Genomic DNA, 16,336 nt, shown 5'->3' with positions numbered 1-16,336 from the left:
GGGTGGTGGCATTGGGGAGATGGCGGGTTGGGCTGTGGAGACGCTGATTGGTGTTGGGCCGGATCTGTAGTAGGCTGAGGTGGGATTAGATATGGGCCAGCTTGGGTTGAAGATAACGGGCCTGGATTAGGGGTAGGGAGAGTGGACGAAATGGCAGTAGGGAAAGGTGAGGATTTAGCAAATGGGAAATGGCTTTCGTCGAATACAACGTGTCGGGAAATAACAATTTTGCGTGTAGAGACGTCATAGCACTTGTAACCGCGGTGGTTGGGTGGAAATCCTAAGAAGACACAAGGAAAAGAACGTGCTTGGAGTTTATTACGAGAAGTGGAAGGAATAAGGGGAAAACATAAACAACCGAAGGTGCGGATATGAGTATAACTAGGATCACGATGATAAAGAATTTTGGTGGGAGAAAGGTTGCTGAGGTTGCGATGAGGTAAGACATTGAGAAGATAGGTAGCATGACCAAGAGCATGTGGCCAAAAATTAGAAGGGACGGAGGCGTGGTGAAGTAAAGTCCGAACAATATCGTTAATGGTTCGAATGGTTCGTTCGGATTTTCCATTTTGAGGAGATGTGTGAGGACAAGAAAAACGAAATTGCATACCATTTAATTTGCAAAAATCATGAAATTGAACATTATTATATTCACCACCATTATCAGATTGAAAGGTCTTTATATCGCGTTCAAATTGTGTACGAATGAGAGATCGAAAAGTAAGAAAAGTGGAGAAAACTTGAGATTTAGCAGTAAGTGGAAAAGTCCAAAGGAAATTTGTAAAGTCATCAAGAAATAAAACATAATAACGATAACCGCCAGAACTCACTGTAGGAGACGTCCAAACATCACTATGAACAATATCAAAAGGCATGGTTGAAAAATTAGAGGAATCATAGAAAGGCAATTTAATTTGCTTTCCAAACACACATGAAGAACAAACTGAATTATCCAAAGATTTATTGCAAGAAATTAAATTGTTTGTTCTAAGATTATTCAAAATATGAGACCCAGGGTGTCCCAAACGATTGTGCCAAATAGTAGGAGTCAAAGCAGTAAAAGAAAAAGATAATCCAGATGAAGAATCGGCGGTAACTGGGTAAAGATCACCGGTGCTATTACATCTCATAATAAGCATCCCCGTACGCAAATCCTTCACAGAGAAACCAAAAGGATCAAATTCCACAGACACGTTATTATCGACAGTAAATTTTCTAACGGATATAAGGTTTTTAACTAGTTTGGGGGCATGCAAAATATTGTTCAAGTGCAGGGATTTATTGTTGCTAGCTAAGGACGAATTACCAAGACCGACTATAGGAATACAATTGCCATTTCCAACTACAATAGTATGATTTGAGCTCTTATTTAAATAAGAAGTGAGCATACCTCCATCCGCCGTCATATGAGCGGTGGCGCCGGTGTCCATGTGCCACGGGTCCGGTGGCGGAGTGATCGCCAGTGTGTGCATCGCTGCAGCAATGTTGGTGGGAGAGGAGTCCTGGGCCAGATGGGCCTGCTGAGTGGGCCGTGCTCCAAGAATACCCTGCTGAGTTGGGTGGGCTGGTGGAGTCATAAATGGACGGGTCTGTCCATGTGAGGGTAAAGTGGGATATGGGCATGGGGCTGAAGCCCATGGAAATGGAGAAGCCCATGGTGCTCCAAATCCCCACGACCCATATTGTTGCTGGTATGGTCGAGGAAACCAGCGACCTCCACCACCACGTCCCTGCCTTCCACGTCGGCCTCTAGTTCTGCCGCCACGATGAAAACCGCCGCCGCTGCTCCGATTGAAAGAACCGCCGCCGCCACGAGAATGTTGGGGCCGGAAATTTGCTGCCGGTGGGGGAAAGAGAGGCTGGGAGGTGTCGGAGTTCGCGGTGGCCAAGGAAACAGCCGCTGAATTGACGGTGGTCTCTATTTTCTTAGCACGAGCTGATTCCTCAAGTACAATCATTGATCTCGCCTTGTAGAATTGAGGAAGAGTTTCTCCCTGCCGGATTTGGCTTCCAACAGATTCAAATGCCTCAGTAAGTCCGGAAATCAATTGTAGAACAAGTCTGTCGTTATCAACCGGAGCGCCAACATTATCCAATTGATCCGATAAATTTTTCAGATGTTGACAATAGGATGATGCATCGGGAAAGTTTTCCATGCGAACATTCGAAAATTCCTGCTGCAAATACAGTGCGCGGGAATGCTTGTTATCAACGGACAATTCTTCCAAGCGTTCCCAAGCCTTGGCCGCCGTCAATTCTTTCCCAATAATGGTATTAACTAAGTCCAGTGTTATAGTCGCATATAGCCATTGTAAAACAATTGCATCTATCCGTTTCCAGAGACTAGGATTCTTAGTTTTCGTAACGGAGGAGGAAAATTCCGAGCCGTCATCGGTGGACGGGATGATATAATCAAGAACGAGGTAGGCCTTGGCATGATTTTTAAACAGCTCTGCCCAGGTGTTATATTGGCATGTTTTCTGATCTAATGGTTCTTTAATGATTGAAGAAATATTGGTGAGAGTTAGAGCATGATGCGTAGGAATTTGGGCAGCCATGATGATTGGCAACTGAAAAACTAGAGGTAGAGAAGAAAGAATATGAAAACGAAGAAGAAGAAGAAGGTGGCAGGGAAAAAATCGGCTGGGGTTGAAGAGGAAAAGTCCTAAGCTACTGATACCATGTTATTTTGGAATCCCTTGCCTTGTATTGATTTGGAATGAGATATTTATACATGAGATTACAATGTGAATGCTATAAAATCTAGCTAATTTACAGCTAATATAATTCCTTAATCTGTGGCTGATTTACATTACTAATATTAACATAATTGTCTAACACGGAGGAGCTCCACTGCACGAAGAATTTTTTTTTTTAAATAAGAACTCGAGACTTTGATTTCTATTGAAATGTGTTTATATATGAAAAATTGTTCTTAATTTTTTTCCCAATATGTTTTCACTAGTAATGACTTGGCTAAAATGTATGAAAACTCAAAGCAATTTGAATAACTAATTTAATATCTAAATTAATTTTCAATAAATAGAAAGCAAAATTAAATACCCAAAACAAAAAAAAAACCTCAAAAATAAAATTAAATACTTTAAACATAATAAGGGTCAAATCTATATTTTTTTCAAAATATTGGGGTACAATTTGGCCCTAATCTAAATATAAATAAAAAAAAGTATATGAAGTAAAGTAGAATAGAAAATACTTAAAAAGAATGAAAAAAAAATAACTCAGCTATAATACAAAGGAGAATAGAAAATTCATTAAAAAAAATTAATAATAACTCAGCTACAATACTAAGAATACAAACAACCAATTTAAACAAGCCCTCCATCCTTATAAACCCTTACCTTAAAAGAATACAAATAAAAGAATATAATACAAAAGAAATTGGAAAATAAAACACAATCAGTAATTGCTGAGTTTCGATTTATAAAGGAAGCAGAAAGAATTTTTTCAATATACAAAAAAACGAAAAAAACAGAGCTATATATATAAAAGAAAAAGGAGTTGTTGAGTTTAATGGTTTAGTGGAGCAAAAGGTGGAGACAAAACAGACTGATTATGGCGGATCGGTGGCGACACGAGTGTATATGTGGTGGTCAAACATCATGTAGGTACCCACCTTTTTACAAAAGTGGAGTACTCCTTAGAACACATTCAAGTATATGAGACCTTCTTTATAAATAGCACTTCAAAGTGTTATTTAAGCAATGTGAGATGTTTTACACTTCATTTAAATATTTGAAAACTTTTTTCATAAATTCATTTGGGCCAAGTAACATAGCCTTCAGTTTATTAATAAGAGGCACAAAAAAAAAAATCATTAGGCTCCTGATCTTTTATTTTTTGATTCATTAAGCCTTTGATCTTTTATTTAAATACATTAAACCTCTGATCATTTATTTTTGGTCTTATTAAACCCTTTATGACAAAAAAAAGAAGTAATTTTGAACATAAAATTCGATTAACATACTGTTATTCATTGCACTTGCATTCGAAATTTGTATTTTTTGACTGGTTGAATGCAGTTTTGGATGTGTAATTTGACTGTAGGAAAACTGTAAAAACCTTAATTCAAACTATAAAAAATATATTTTTTAATAATTTCAAATACAGGTGAAATTAATAACGTATTTGTAACAGAATTAAATGTTCAAAATTACTTCTTTTTTTTGTCATAAAAGGCTTAATGAGACAAAAAAAAAAATAAATCATCAGAGACTTAATGTATACAAATAAATTACCATGAACTTAATGAACAAAAAAATGAAGGATCACGAGCTTAATGTACTCCATTTTTGTGAAAAGGTGGGTACCTACATGATGCTTGACCACCAAATATACATGCGTGCCGTCACCGTCCGTCTGACCGATCTGCCATAATTGGTCTAACCTGTTCAAACCTACCATGTTTTGTCTCCACCTTTCGCTCCACTAAGGATCCGTTTGTTTCAACTGTTTCTGTTTGTTGTTTGATGTTACTGTTAGCTGTTTGATGTATGCTATTACGGATAGGGAGTAGATATTAGTTGATTTTTGTCTAAAAAGCAGTTGTTTCGAATTACCAAACGCTTTTGGTCTCCTGTTTAGACTTGAAAGGTAAAAAGCAGTTTCGAAAAATGGAAATAAATGGACACTAAACTATTAAACTCAACAACTCCTTTGTCTTTTATATATATAGATGTGTTATTTTCGTTTTTTGTATACTGAAAAAATCCTTTCGGCTTCCTTTATAAATCGAAACTGAGCAATTATTGAATGTGTTTTCTGACAGAGTTCATAGTGTGTGAAATAAAACACACTCAATTATTAGTTACCCAACTAATATAAGCTATTATTTCAATATTTAATTCATTGTAAAACATATATGTAATCCGTTACAGAAATGTGCAGTAAACTTTTTTGTTTCTTTTTGAGGAATAATATGATAAGAATTTTTTTTTAGTTGAACATCTAAGACATTAAAATGCAATAAAATCAAGGTTAGTAAAAAAATATTAGATGACAATAGGATAGATCAACTTTCATAATTAATTGAGGATTAATCAGATTTGTATTATTTATATTTTTTATTTATTAATAAACGAATTGTTAAATAAATTTAATTAAAATATGTATTATATTATCTAAAATTAACAATATAAAATTATTTAATATAGAAAAAACGTATATTTTTAAAAATATACAAACATCACCATTTTAAAAACAATTTCTTCGAAAAAAAATATTTCAAAAACAATATTATTGAAATAGCTCAAACAAATAGAAAATAATTTTCACATGTAATATAATTCATCCAAAGCTATAAAACAATGTCCTTAAAGTTTTAAACCATATCATGACACACAAGTAAAGAATACAATTAAATCAAAATATCTGAAAATAATAAACACAATTAATGAATACTATGCGAGAATTTTTAAAATTGAATTATAAGAAGCAAAAAAAGAAAAAGCAATAATAAACGATTTTGTTTATCGTTGTCGAGGCATTTTAGGCGGATCCAGACAGCTAAAAATCATCTAAACTAATTGGAAAAAATCATAATATATATTCTTGATTTCAAACGTCTAAACTGGACCTATAAATTTTCTATACGGCCTTATTCTTTACGTGACTAATTAGATGATCGACGCGTGGAACATGATCATGAGAAGAGAAGAGAAAAGAAAAGGTTATTAAATCCAATAGACCAAGTCAATGAATCATATATAAGTCCATATGGAGATTACATCTTCTGCATATTGTTATAAAAACACTTGTTGTCATCCATATCAGGACACTACAATTTATGAATTCTTCAACACTCCGGACGGCTGCCTCTTCAAATTTAACTCATCTCCTTCCTTCTATAAAACGAGACAATCTATTGACACAACATCACACCTCTTCTTCTTCTCTAAACATTACTTCAAACAACTTCAAATCCAAATGGCTTTCAACATTGTTTTCTTAGGGCTTATTGCACTCACTTTCACTCTTGCGTTATCCGATCATGCTCCTCTCCAGGACTTCTGCGTAGCTGACCCAACCAAGCCAGTTTTCGTAAACGGAATGACATGCAAAGACCCAAAGCAAGTTTCAGCAAATGATTTCTTCTGGAGCGGACTTCATATGGCAGGCAACACATCAAACCCAGTAGGTTCAAAAGTGACACCAGTTACAGTAACCCAATTGCCAGGACTAAACACACTAGGCATAGCCATGGCTCGCATTGATTTTGCACCTTTGGGTATAAACCCACCCCACACTCACCCTAGGGCTACTGAGATTGTTACTGTTTTGGAAGGCTCTATTGAAGTTGGATTTGTGACTTCTAATCCTGAGAATAGGCTTATTACTAAAGTTCTTAACAAAGGAGATGTTTTTGTGTTTCCTGTGGGTTTGGTTCATTACCAGAGAAATACTGCTCATTGGAATGCTGTTGCTATTGTTGCTCTCAGTAGCCAAAACCCTGGTGTTGTTTCCATTGCTAATTCTGTTTTTGGGTCTAATCCTGATATTCCTGCTGATATTCTTGGAAAAGCTTTCCAGCTTGATAGCTCTGTAATTGCTGGACTCCAGGCTAAGTTCTAGCCAATCTAAGATTCATCTGGTTTTGGTTTTTGTTTTAGCTTTTTATATTCTCCATTGTAATTGTTATGATCTATCAATGATATTTCCATTTTGGCCACTTTTACTATATGTCTTGAGTTGGCAGTATTAATATACCAATATTTTTATTCTTGGGTGCCTGTAGAGCAAACACCGTATAGTTCAAATTGACTCAGGTAGGGTAGGGTGGGTGGGTTCCAGTATTTTAAGGTTTAAGTGCTTAGTTTTTATATTCTATTTTTTTTATAAATTAAAATTTAATTAATTTTTTTACAGAACAAAAAGTAAAATAAAGATCAAACCTTTAGATAAACATCTAGTAGTTGTATGATTGTCGGGTAAAAAAAAAAATGCAACCTGACTTTTTTTTTTTTTTTTAATACAGTCTCATGATTTAAAAACTTGCTAAAAGAGATTTATGGTTTGTAAAGTTTATAAACTAATATTCCATCAAAGTTTGTTATTATGACTATTTATTTAAAAGACAAACGATTTAAAAAAATTTTAAAAATCTGATTTTATAAATTATTCCATACATATAAAGCTCAATTTTGTAAATTAACTATACCAAAAATATTTTTGTTTTTTTTACCAAGAAGGAAGAGGAGGAGAAAGAAAAAAAAAATATAATAAATTGAATAAAGTTTCTCATTCTAGTTTTTCAAAGTTTCATAAAATAGAAGATGAGTGATGGACTTGTCCTTTAGGAATTATTTGGGTAGACATATTCCAAAAAATTTATGCGCTGGACTAGTCATATATTGTATCTCTCCTCATAACATTCTTATTACTATCAATTCAATCCCATAAGGTCATGAAAGTTGTGTGATCTCACTAAAGAGGATACCTCTTTTCCTCTCACACGTGGACCAACGGAAAACTTCTATTCAAATTACATCCTATTAGATTTGCCCGAACTCTAGAACATTCACCACGAGTAGAATATGACTTGCGTAATATGTGTCTAGGTGTCATCCAAGGAGTTGAAGGACAACGACATCCTATAAAATACATCTATGATTCTCACAACATTCTTGATAATTATATATAAATAGTTCAGTATTCACCTCAATATTTGTCTAACTTTACCATGAGAGTGAGATTACCTTCAATGACCTCCCTCTGACCTTTTCTCTATCTTATCTCAAGCGTTAGAAGGTCTACATTGGTCATTAGAATATTCATAAATAGAATCGACAATATCAAATTGGTGCAGTGAACGTGGACCAAAAAAATAACCATAACTCAACAAAATGACAATTACATCTACTTCCTCTCAAAAGTTTGGCCCTAATGGTAATGCCAACAACGAGCTAGTCCTTTTCATCCAAATCACCCAGAGATTAATCAACGTATCAGTCGCACTCTAGGTTCCCTCGTACTTACTGATAGAGAGTTTATAGATTAGATCACCAAACAACTCTTCTATGCCATGGATACGATGCAACCGGTTATCAACGAGCAAGTCACGGTAGTAGACGAATTAAATGAAAAGTTGGTTGTGGTGGAGGAAGTTATTCGGTTGGCCAAAGATCAAAGCTCCATCGCTTGCTCTACTAGACTCAATCCCAGTCCCAGTCCCAGATCACTCAGTCATTAGAAACATGTCTCAGGAATATGTGAGGGATGGAATGAGAGGAAGATCTCGCAATAAAAACCCTATCGCTTAAAAAAATAGCATAAAGCGGTCTCTCTATCTCATCTTCATATAGCTAGAGCAGCTAGAAGAAGTCCTTCGTGGACGACCACTTCCCCCAATCGCTTATGTGAGAAAGAACGCAAACAAGCTAAGTCGCTCGTCTAAAGAAAAAAGCACGGGGAGTGGTTCACCTCCCTTGTGGCTCCAAGTCGTAAGTGTTAGATCCAAAAGACCTTAAGGGACTCCAAATCTCCTCTCCGACATAAAAAAAAATCAACTAAAAGGTCTAATTTTGCAGAATGACCTATTTGGGAAAAGAAAACTTCAGGTCATGGATTCTATAAAGATCGACGTGATTTACCCAAAACTTCCTATAATGGTGTGATAATCACCCAACGACACTTTTTTTTAATGCTCGAGCATAGTTGTATATGTCTTAAACATATTTTTATCATGACGAGAGGTACCCGTGTCTATCCACCACCCATCTAATCCACTAAAAAGGTTGATCTAATTAACAAGTGCTACTACAGGTAGTTCTTCCGCCAGGTTGACAATAGGAGCAGTGTTTGACATGTTCTTACACTTACATGCCATATAACCTGACAATTAAAGTAGAAAAATGCAATGTCATTCTTAGGTGGCTGATGATGAGGTCTACTTTGATTCCTTTGAGGGTTTTAATTCTTATTGTTGTTGCGGTTTTGGTTCTATTTGTTGTTCTGATTCTTAAATTTTTTTATGATTGGTTCTCATGACATCAGTAATTCTCTTGGTGTTGTTAGAGACAACAAACACCTCTTCTTTTTATCATCTTTTCGAGCTTCCTTCTCAATACGGAGACGAGTGATCACAATTGCCAGAGAAAATTTATTAGTTTTATGCATGAGAGCATTTTTAAAATCCTTCCAAGAAGAAGGCAACTTGTCAATTATAACAACTTGTCATCAAGAGACATTCCTTTCAAGATAATCTCGTGAGCAATTTTTCGAAGTTCATGTGATTGAACCTCCACAAATTTGTCACTAATCATTTGAAACTTGAGATAGTAGCAGATCATCTATATGACTATTATAATACTGAACAAAAAATTCACTAAAAAATAAAGTGTACATACTACACTCGGCTCGGTGTAGTGGTTTAGTATTATGTAGCTCCTGGTTGAAAAAATCACATGTAGCCCAACGGAATGCTCTAAAAATTGACAGTAAGAACGTAAAATTATGATTGTATTCTGGTCACTTGCTACCATATCGCGACACCTCCAAAACTACCGAAAATCTCCAATGTTGCACGTTTTTTACTATCCGCTGAAAATATGTTCAATTGTCTCCACATCTTAATAATAATTGTCCCTCTTCCTCGTGTTAATTGTTCCTCCAGTCCAACAAAATCCCTCATCCTCTTTTAATTGTTCCTATACGTCCAACAAAATCTACTTTCCACAGAATCTAACTTCTTCAATTCCACCGTGTGCCAAATCCCAATTAACTAATTAAATCAATTTAACTAATTATACCAGAAAAATATTTTAATCATACACTCAATCTTAATTGATTATGAATTTTATTAGGAGTACCACTTCCTGACTTGGCAATGAAATTTAAGAACTAAATTGAGAGATGCAAATAAAAGTGAGGACCGTAGGATGATTTACCCAGTCAACATCTATACTATATATAATTTTAGAAGCAAAGAGAAAATGTAAGATTAGTTTTTAAAGGGTTTTTGATGATGTGTCATTTTAAGAAAAAGAGTAATTTTATTACCAATTTAAAACTCAATAAAAAAATTAAGTAAAAATCCGATAAAAAAAATGGTTTGATATTCTTTAATGCATGTTAATTACTACCTATATGTTTGGGCTTTTCAAATTCTAACTCTCTCACTTCCTCCCTTTATTTGTCTACTGTTACATATTTAATTTGATTATGAATTTTTTTTACATATATTTTATTCTTCTTTTATTATATATTACCTGGTACTCAATCAAGTCCGATGAAGATTTGCTTTTTCTTTTATGATATTAATGAAGTTCTTCTTTTATTATATGTTACCTGGTACTCAAGTTAAGTTCAAATCCGATGAAGATTTGTTTTTTTACGAGGCTAGAGGCTAATTCATTCTAAAAAAAATTCATCTTTTTCATGCATTTTTACTTAAAGTTGATACCCAGATTTTAAATTTTTTCCATCTTCATTACGTTGGGATATTCTATGGAAGCAATATTTTAAGTTTTTCATTTATTTCAATTATCTATATTATTTTGGTTTTAATTTTTCTAAAGTATTTGTTCCTAATTACTTTTTATTTTGCATTCTAATTAGGGTAATTAATATATAATTTTCAATTATAACATTTTTTTCTTTAGTTTTCTTATTGTGCCTACAATTTGCTTCAATTACATTTTTAAGGCTTATGAGAGTATCTCCAATGCAAGGTGTTTGAAGGGGTGCTTGATGAGGTGGAGCAAGCTTGAAAGAGTGTCTGGCATTGGAGTGATAAATAAATGTTGCCTAAATCATTATGACAATGTTGGGGTAATTAGCGTCAGTGGTCACAAAAATTTGGACAATGTCCCTAAAATGTCATAAAAGTTTAATTTGTCTTAATAAAATCACGTAAGTTTGTTTTTGTCCCAATAAAATCATTTTGGATGTTTTTCGATCATTTTTCATCAGAGTTGATTACGTGACATCTAATCACACGTCTCAACACCATGTGAAATAATAAAGAAATTTAACCACAAATTAACTCAAGTAAATAAGGATTGTCAATTAAAATTTTGATCATAAATTAACCTACGTGACATATCGATTATCAATTAAAAATATGTAGTTACATTTTTTTTAATATTTAAGTGGCACTGACGTGATGTTGAGATGCCACATGAGCAATTTCGGTGAAAGAATGAAAGAAAAAAGTCCAAAGTAACTTTATTGGGACAAAAACAAACTTAAATGATTTTATTGACACAAATTAAACTTTTGTGATCTTTTAGAAACATTATTCAAGCTTTTATGACCATCTAATTACCCGGCAATGTTGCTAATTTTTTGCACCCCTTTGGCACCTTTATTTTTTTTTAATATAAAAAATGATTAGTTGCCTATTTTTTTTTTTTTTGTAGAAAAGGAAAAGAAAAACGAACAACAACAAACTACCCAGGAATTAGCCTAGGGAAGCTAACCCAGATCCTATCTTCTAAGAGAAGAGGAGAGATGAAACTAGGGGAAACAGGAAGGGTAGTAACGCCTAACGTCCCTTCATGGCCCGCCGCCGCCAAGCGATCAGCAACACGATTCTGCTCTCTAAAAATGTGTCTGAACTCTACGAACTCAAAGGAGGAGCAAAGCCTTTTAATAGCTTTGATGAGGTTGCGACTGTTAAGACCCATAGAATGATTCTCAGAAATCATTTTAATTGCTTCCAAATTATCATTAGTTGCCTATTATTGGTAGAACTTTATGGCAATATTTATAACTAAAATAAATTATATATAAAATAATAAATTGTGAGACCATAGTGACATTTTTAGAACTGATTAGTATTAGAGCATTTTCTAAAAAACACTGCCAAAAGTGATGTGGATAAGAAAGAAAATAACATTAAAACTAATATAGCTGAAAAAATTATATTTGTATTTAATGGATATAATAAAAAAACTTACAAAATATCCCAACAAAAATAAATTATATAATGATAAAAATATGTAAGGATCCATTCATATTCCATTCATTTAACTTTAATAAATAGCATTAAAACCAATACAAATATAATAAATAACACAATATTTAAACATCTAAACTACTACATAATTAAATAAAATTTTAAAAGAAAATACATACTTATTTCAAATTAATGGATTTATCAAAGATTTTAGAAAACACGAAAAAAAAAATTTTGAGGAGAACTAGAATTTGATTGAAAAAAACATCACCACAAAGTGTAAATATTTTAAATTGAAAGATTATATAGAAAAAAAAAATATTATACAAAAATGAATGACCATTGCAAACATGTCAACATGGAATAGATTATGACTTCAATAACTTCTAAATATTATCAAGCAATTATAAAGATATGTTTGTTAATTTATTTATAATTTCTAAATTTAAATTATTTTTAAACAAAATATTAATATCACTATACGTAAATGATATAAAATTTAAAAAATATTAAAATGTTAAATTTTTATAAAAAAAAATTTATCCACCCACGCAACACGCGGGCACAATACTAGTTGGAATTGAAAGACTACGATTTTCCACATAATTTCATTGAAGTCTGGATAAATCAAATTTTAAGAAAAAAAGGCATACAAAGAAGAGTAGCTTTATATTAGCTCTGCGCCATCTTAATGAAACTAGCTTAAAAATTAAATTCATTACAACCAAAATTCTAAAAAATTAGTAGAAACGCACAAAGCCATAATGGAGGAAACCCCATCAAATAATATGCATTCACTAGTGGAGAAGATGGAAACACGTAAAAGAATCTTTATTTGAGATCATTTATTGCGTTAATGTTTCAAATAAGTAAAATAAATGCATATGGTACCACATACAAATCAGCAAGGGGAAGAGAATACTTATGCTTTTAGATCCATCTCTCACAATAAACATGAAATCTAGCCCCAATTTGAAGTGTTGAGATTTTGAACAAAATTACCCTTCCAGGTACAACTCCATGTCACTAAATCTTACTTTATTATCACTCTCAAACCTCCCTCCCAAACAAAGTGTTAAGGGGTTTTCATACAATAGCATCAATCATGCCAGTAACCATATAAAACAAAACATAAATATATATTACTACTTCAAACAGGCCGAGTACTTGAAATTAAAGAAAGACCAAGGATTTACATTTTGAGCACGGTCTTCTTAAACTCATAATAATTATTAAATACAAGACTTCAGCTATAACTTAAAGTGGACTTAGAGTAACTCTCCGAATGTGTTCTCACCACTGTACGTCATGTACAGGAATCCATCCTCATCTTTGTTTTCCTCATAAATTGCAGACATCATGGCAGCTGTAACAACAGAAACCATCGACAAATCAACGGACTGTATGAAGAAAATAACATAACAAGAAAAGGTGATTAATGGATAACACACCAGTTGGTGGCAAAATGTTCTTGACAAAGATGAATATTGCCTTCTCAGCACTGAGCTTTATTCTCTTCCGGACCACATAGACGAACTGGCCGACAGTCAAGTCAGCAGGAACAAGATATCTACATTAGATAATTATGCCAGAAGCAATTAGAATACTGCAATATGCACTTGCCAAAAGTAAAAGAAGTCACCCAGAAACATGAAAGCAAAATGCAGACAGTAATGATGTAAATGGCAAGCTAAGCCTTATTCAGTAGCATCAACCCTCAAAAAGACATGCATCTTCTTGACAGCTTCACTTTGCAACTGCCTAAACATACAAATAACCTATATAGAAATCTGTTTTACAGTATGTCGAGAATCAAAGATAACCAATCCCACAAAAGAAATGCAGCATCATTCTCTTTGTTAAGACAATGCTTTTCATTACAGTATCCAAACAGGACTGTCATATGCCATTAAATAATGGAAGACGCCATTATATTCCATCCCTATATGCCATTACATACTATTCAATTTTTTTCCAATCTTACATTGAGTACAAAAATTGATTTCAAGTTGAATGACTGTGCGCCTTTAATAACTACCCCATAACGACAGATTCACAGAAAGCTATTAGATTCTGCTAATAAATAACAAGCTAAATATCCTCATTTCAAAGGATATCTAGATGCTTTTTTTTTGTTTGTTTCTGTAAATCCACAATCTTATTTTCATTACCAAATAAAGGCTTCTACAATTACTACCTGCTCACAATACACACAGATCTTGGAAAGATATATGCAAGAGTATAGGAATGATGACTAATCCGAAATATGATACTAGGCATTGTAAATGTGTGGTAAGGTGTCTAAAGGCTACTGGCTCGCATGAAAAATCACCTTCTTACATGGTGGCTTAACTATCATTGGATTCTCCAAATTTTATTTTATTTTTTGCATGTTCAGTTTACAACATATCTTGGTACAAATTCATTGCACAATTTCAAATATAACTGATAGTTCAGCTTTCAAATAGGCAACCAGCAATCCCAAAGAATACTCATGTAATGAGAACGAGACAATAAAACACAATCAGACAGTATCGTGCAAGGAAAACCCCAAGTTCCTCTGACTGAGGAAGTGCATTGGTTGATTACTTCTTCCATTGAAAAATGTCAACAAAATTACAAAATCAAAAGTAAGGAATGATAATATCACTAACTTCTTTTTGTCGATGTCAGGTATGTCACTTCTGTCAGCCCTCTCAACAATAACCTACAAAGCATAGAAAAATGCTTACAAAAAATTGAAGGAAAACATGACACATAAGATACCTAGCAAACATAATAGGTTTTAGGCTGTGTTATTGATAAGTGAGGTACGAATTCCATACTGGTATTCTATCAGGATATTTCTCCCTGATGCGAGCTGATTCTGCCTGCCTCCTTTCTGCAGGTACAAGGAGATCAACAAAAACCATCATCAGAGAGTAAAATTTAAGCTGAGTAATAATAAGTTTCAGATAATTATGTATATTTAAAGCAGCAAAGTGAAAGGATAGTACAAGGGCATCTTAAAATATCAAAATAGTTTTGCATTCTTCATAAAAGGAAAGGGTTCTATCAACTCAATTAATTACATGACACACAAAAATTAGTTGTGCAGGTGTAACAATTGTCATGGCAAGTGAATAATAACAAACAAGACCAGGACTCAGATGAAACAATTATCTTCTACCATACACAAAAAATTTACAAGTAAAACTGTTACAACATGTATCAAGCAGCAATAAGTTTTGTGATGAAGAGGTCAGACAGAAATTTACTACTTCTAATCGTAATCATATTTGAATTGATCATTAGTCAACAACTCAATGTTAAAAATTAGGCATCAACGGGAACTCTCACAAGCACAATTCAGCTTGATAGAACACTAACTTCAACAAGATAAAGTGCGTTTTTGTTCTAGTCAAGATTTATGCTCGGCCATGAAAGGCCAAGAAAAGATTAAAATTTCCCATTCCACATGTCTTGCTTAATACGAACGCTTTAAGAACTCTTGAACTGATTAAATGCCTTCTCCCGCATTGAAGAATGCTTAACCTTTACCAGTATTCCCCTCTCTATATGTACTCTAAAGAAGTACCAATTCCTAGCTAACCACCTTAAATTTCAGAAACTCCACTCACCAATTGATGATTATTCTCTGACGAATAATCAATTCACCCCCAAAAATAAAAACCACAATTACCCGGACCGGATCAGACGTCAGTAATCAACCGGTAAAGAAAATAATAGTATGATCAAACAAAAGAACATAAATAATTGATAGCAAAATTATAAATCATCAAAACACTATTTTCCCAAAGAACCAAGACCTCATTATAGAATCCATAATATAACACATAAAACACCCAATTTCGGGGGAAAGAATCGACGATTAACAATTGACAGAAAAGTAAAGACAGACAGAGAGGGAAGGGTGAAGAGAGCGAACCAAGGGGGTGCTCCAACTTGAAAGAGCTCTTGGCCATGGCTTTGGAATTAGAAGTACCTTCCTTGCTGCGATTAAACGGAATAAAAGAGAGAGAAGAAAGCAGATATAAATAGGGTTTGTTCCTTGAAGAGATTGATTCGAATCAAAAGAAGGAATTGTGAATTTAAAAGGAAAGAAAATAAAGGACCAAAACTTTCTTTTTACTGTGGATTCTTTGTACAGTGCCGGTATTAGGTATAGTATTTGTATTGTATTTCTTTTACCGACGCCAACATCAACCATAACGTTTGCTACTTCCGTTATTATTAGTATTATTAGTATTGTATATAAACCATAACGTTTGCTACTTCGTTTATTATTATTTAAAAATTAGTTATTGAATTTTGTACGAGGTTCAAATTTTCCTCATTGTTTTTAAGGAGATGTATATTTGATCCAAATGTATATCAATTTTCCTATTACATTACTAGTATCTCACTCAATTTCTGATA

General features: G+C 33.6%; 2 protein-coding genes across 2 annotated transcripts; one reads left to right on the top strand and one right to left on the bottom strand.

Annotated features, from left to right (window-relative positions):
- Positions 1-5,946: 5,946 nt before the first annotated feature.
- On the top strand, positions 5,947-6,591 carry LOC136220756 (putative germin-like protein 2-1). The gene has a single exon (XM_066008542.1). It carries the CDS (start codon positions 5,947-5,949, stop codon positions 6,589-6,591), a length of 645 nt encoding a protein of 214 aa, XP_065864614.1.
- A 6,349-nt stretch (positions 6,592-12,940) lies between these two features.
- Positions 12,941-16,005, bottom strand: LOC136219090 (autophagy-related protein 8C-like). Its single transcript, XM_066006321.1, has 5 exons — positions 15,846-16,005; positions 14,743-14,798; positions 14,572-14,624; positions 13,369-13,487; positions 12,941-13,283 (listed from the first exon to the last, which is right to left on the bottom strand). Exons 1-5 carry the CDS (start codon positions 15,880-15,882, stop codon positions 13,186-13,188), a joined length of 363 nt encoding a protein of 120 aa, XP_065862393.1. The 5' UTR covers positions 15,883-16,005; the 3' UTR covers positions 12,941-13,185.
- Between the last annotated feature and the right edge of the window lie 331 nt (positions 16,006-16,336).

The sequence above is a fragment of the Euphorbia lathyris genome, chromosome 2 (assembly GCF_963576675.1).
Source record: "Euphorbia lathyris chromosome 2, ddEupLath1.1, whole genome shotgun sequence".
NCBI lineage: Eukaryota > Viridiplantae > Streptophyta > Magnoliopsida > Malpighiales > Euphorbiaceae > Euphorbia > Euphorbia lathyris.
This window is presented reverse-complemented; position numbering and strand designations above follow the sequence as displayed.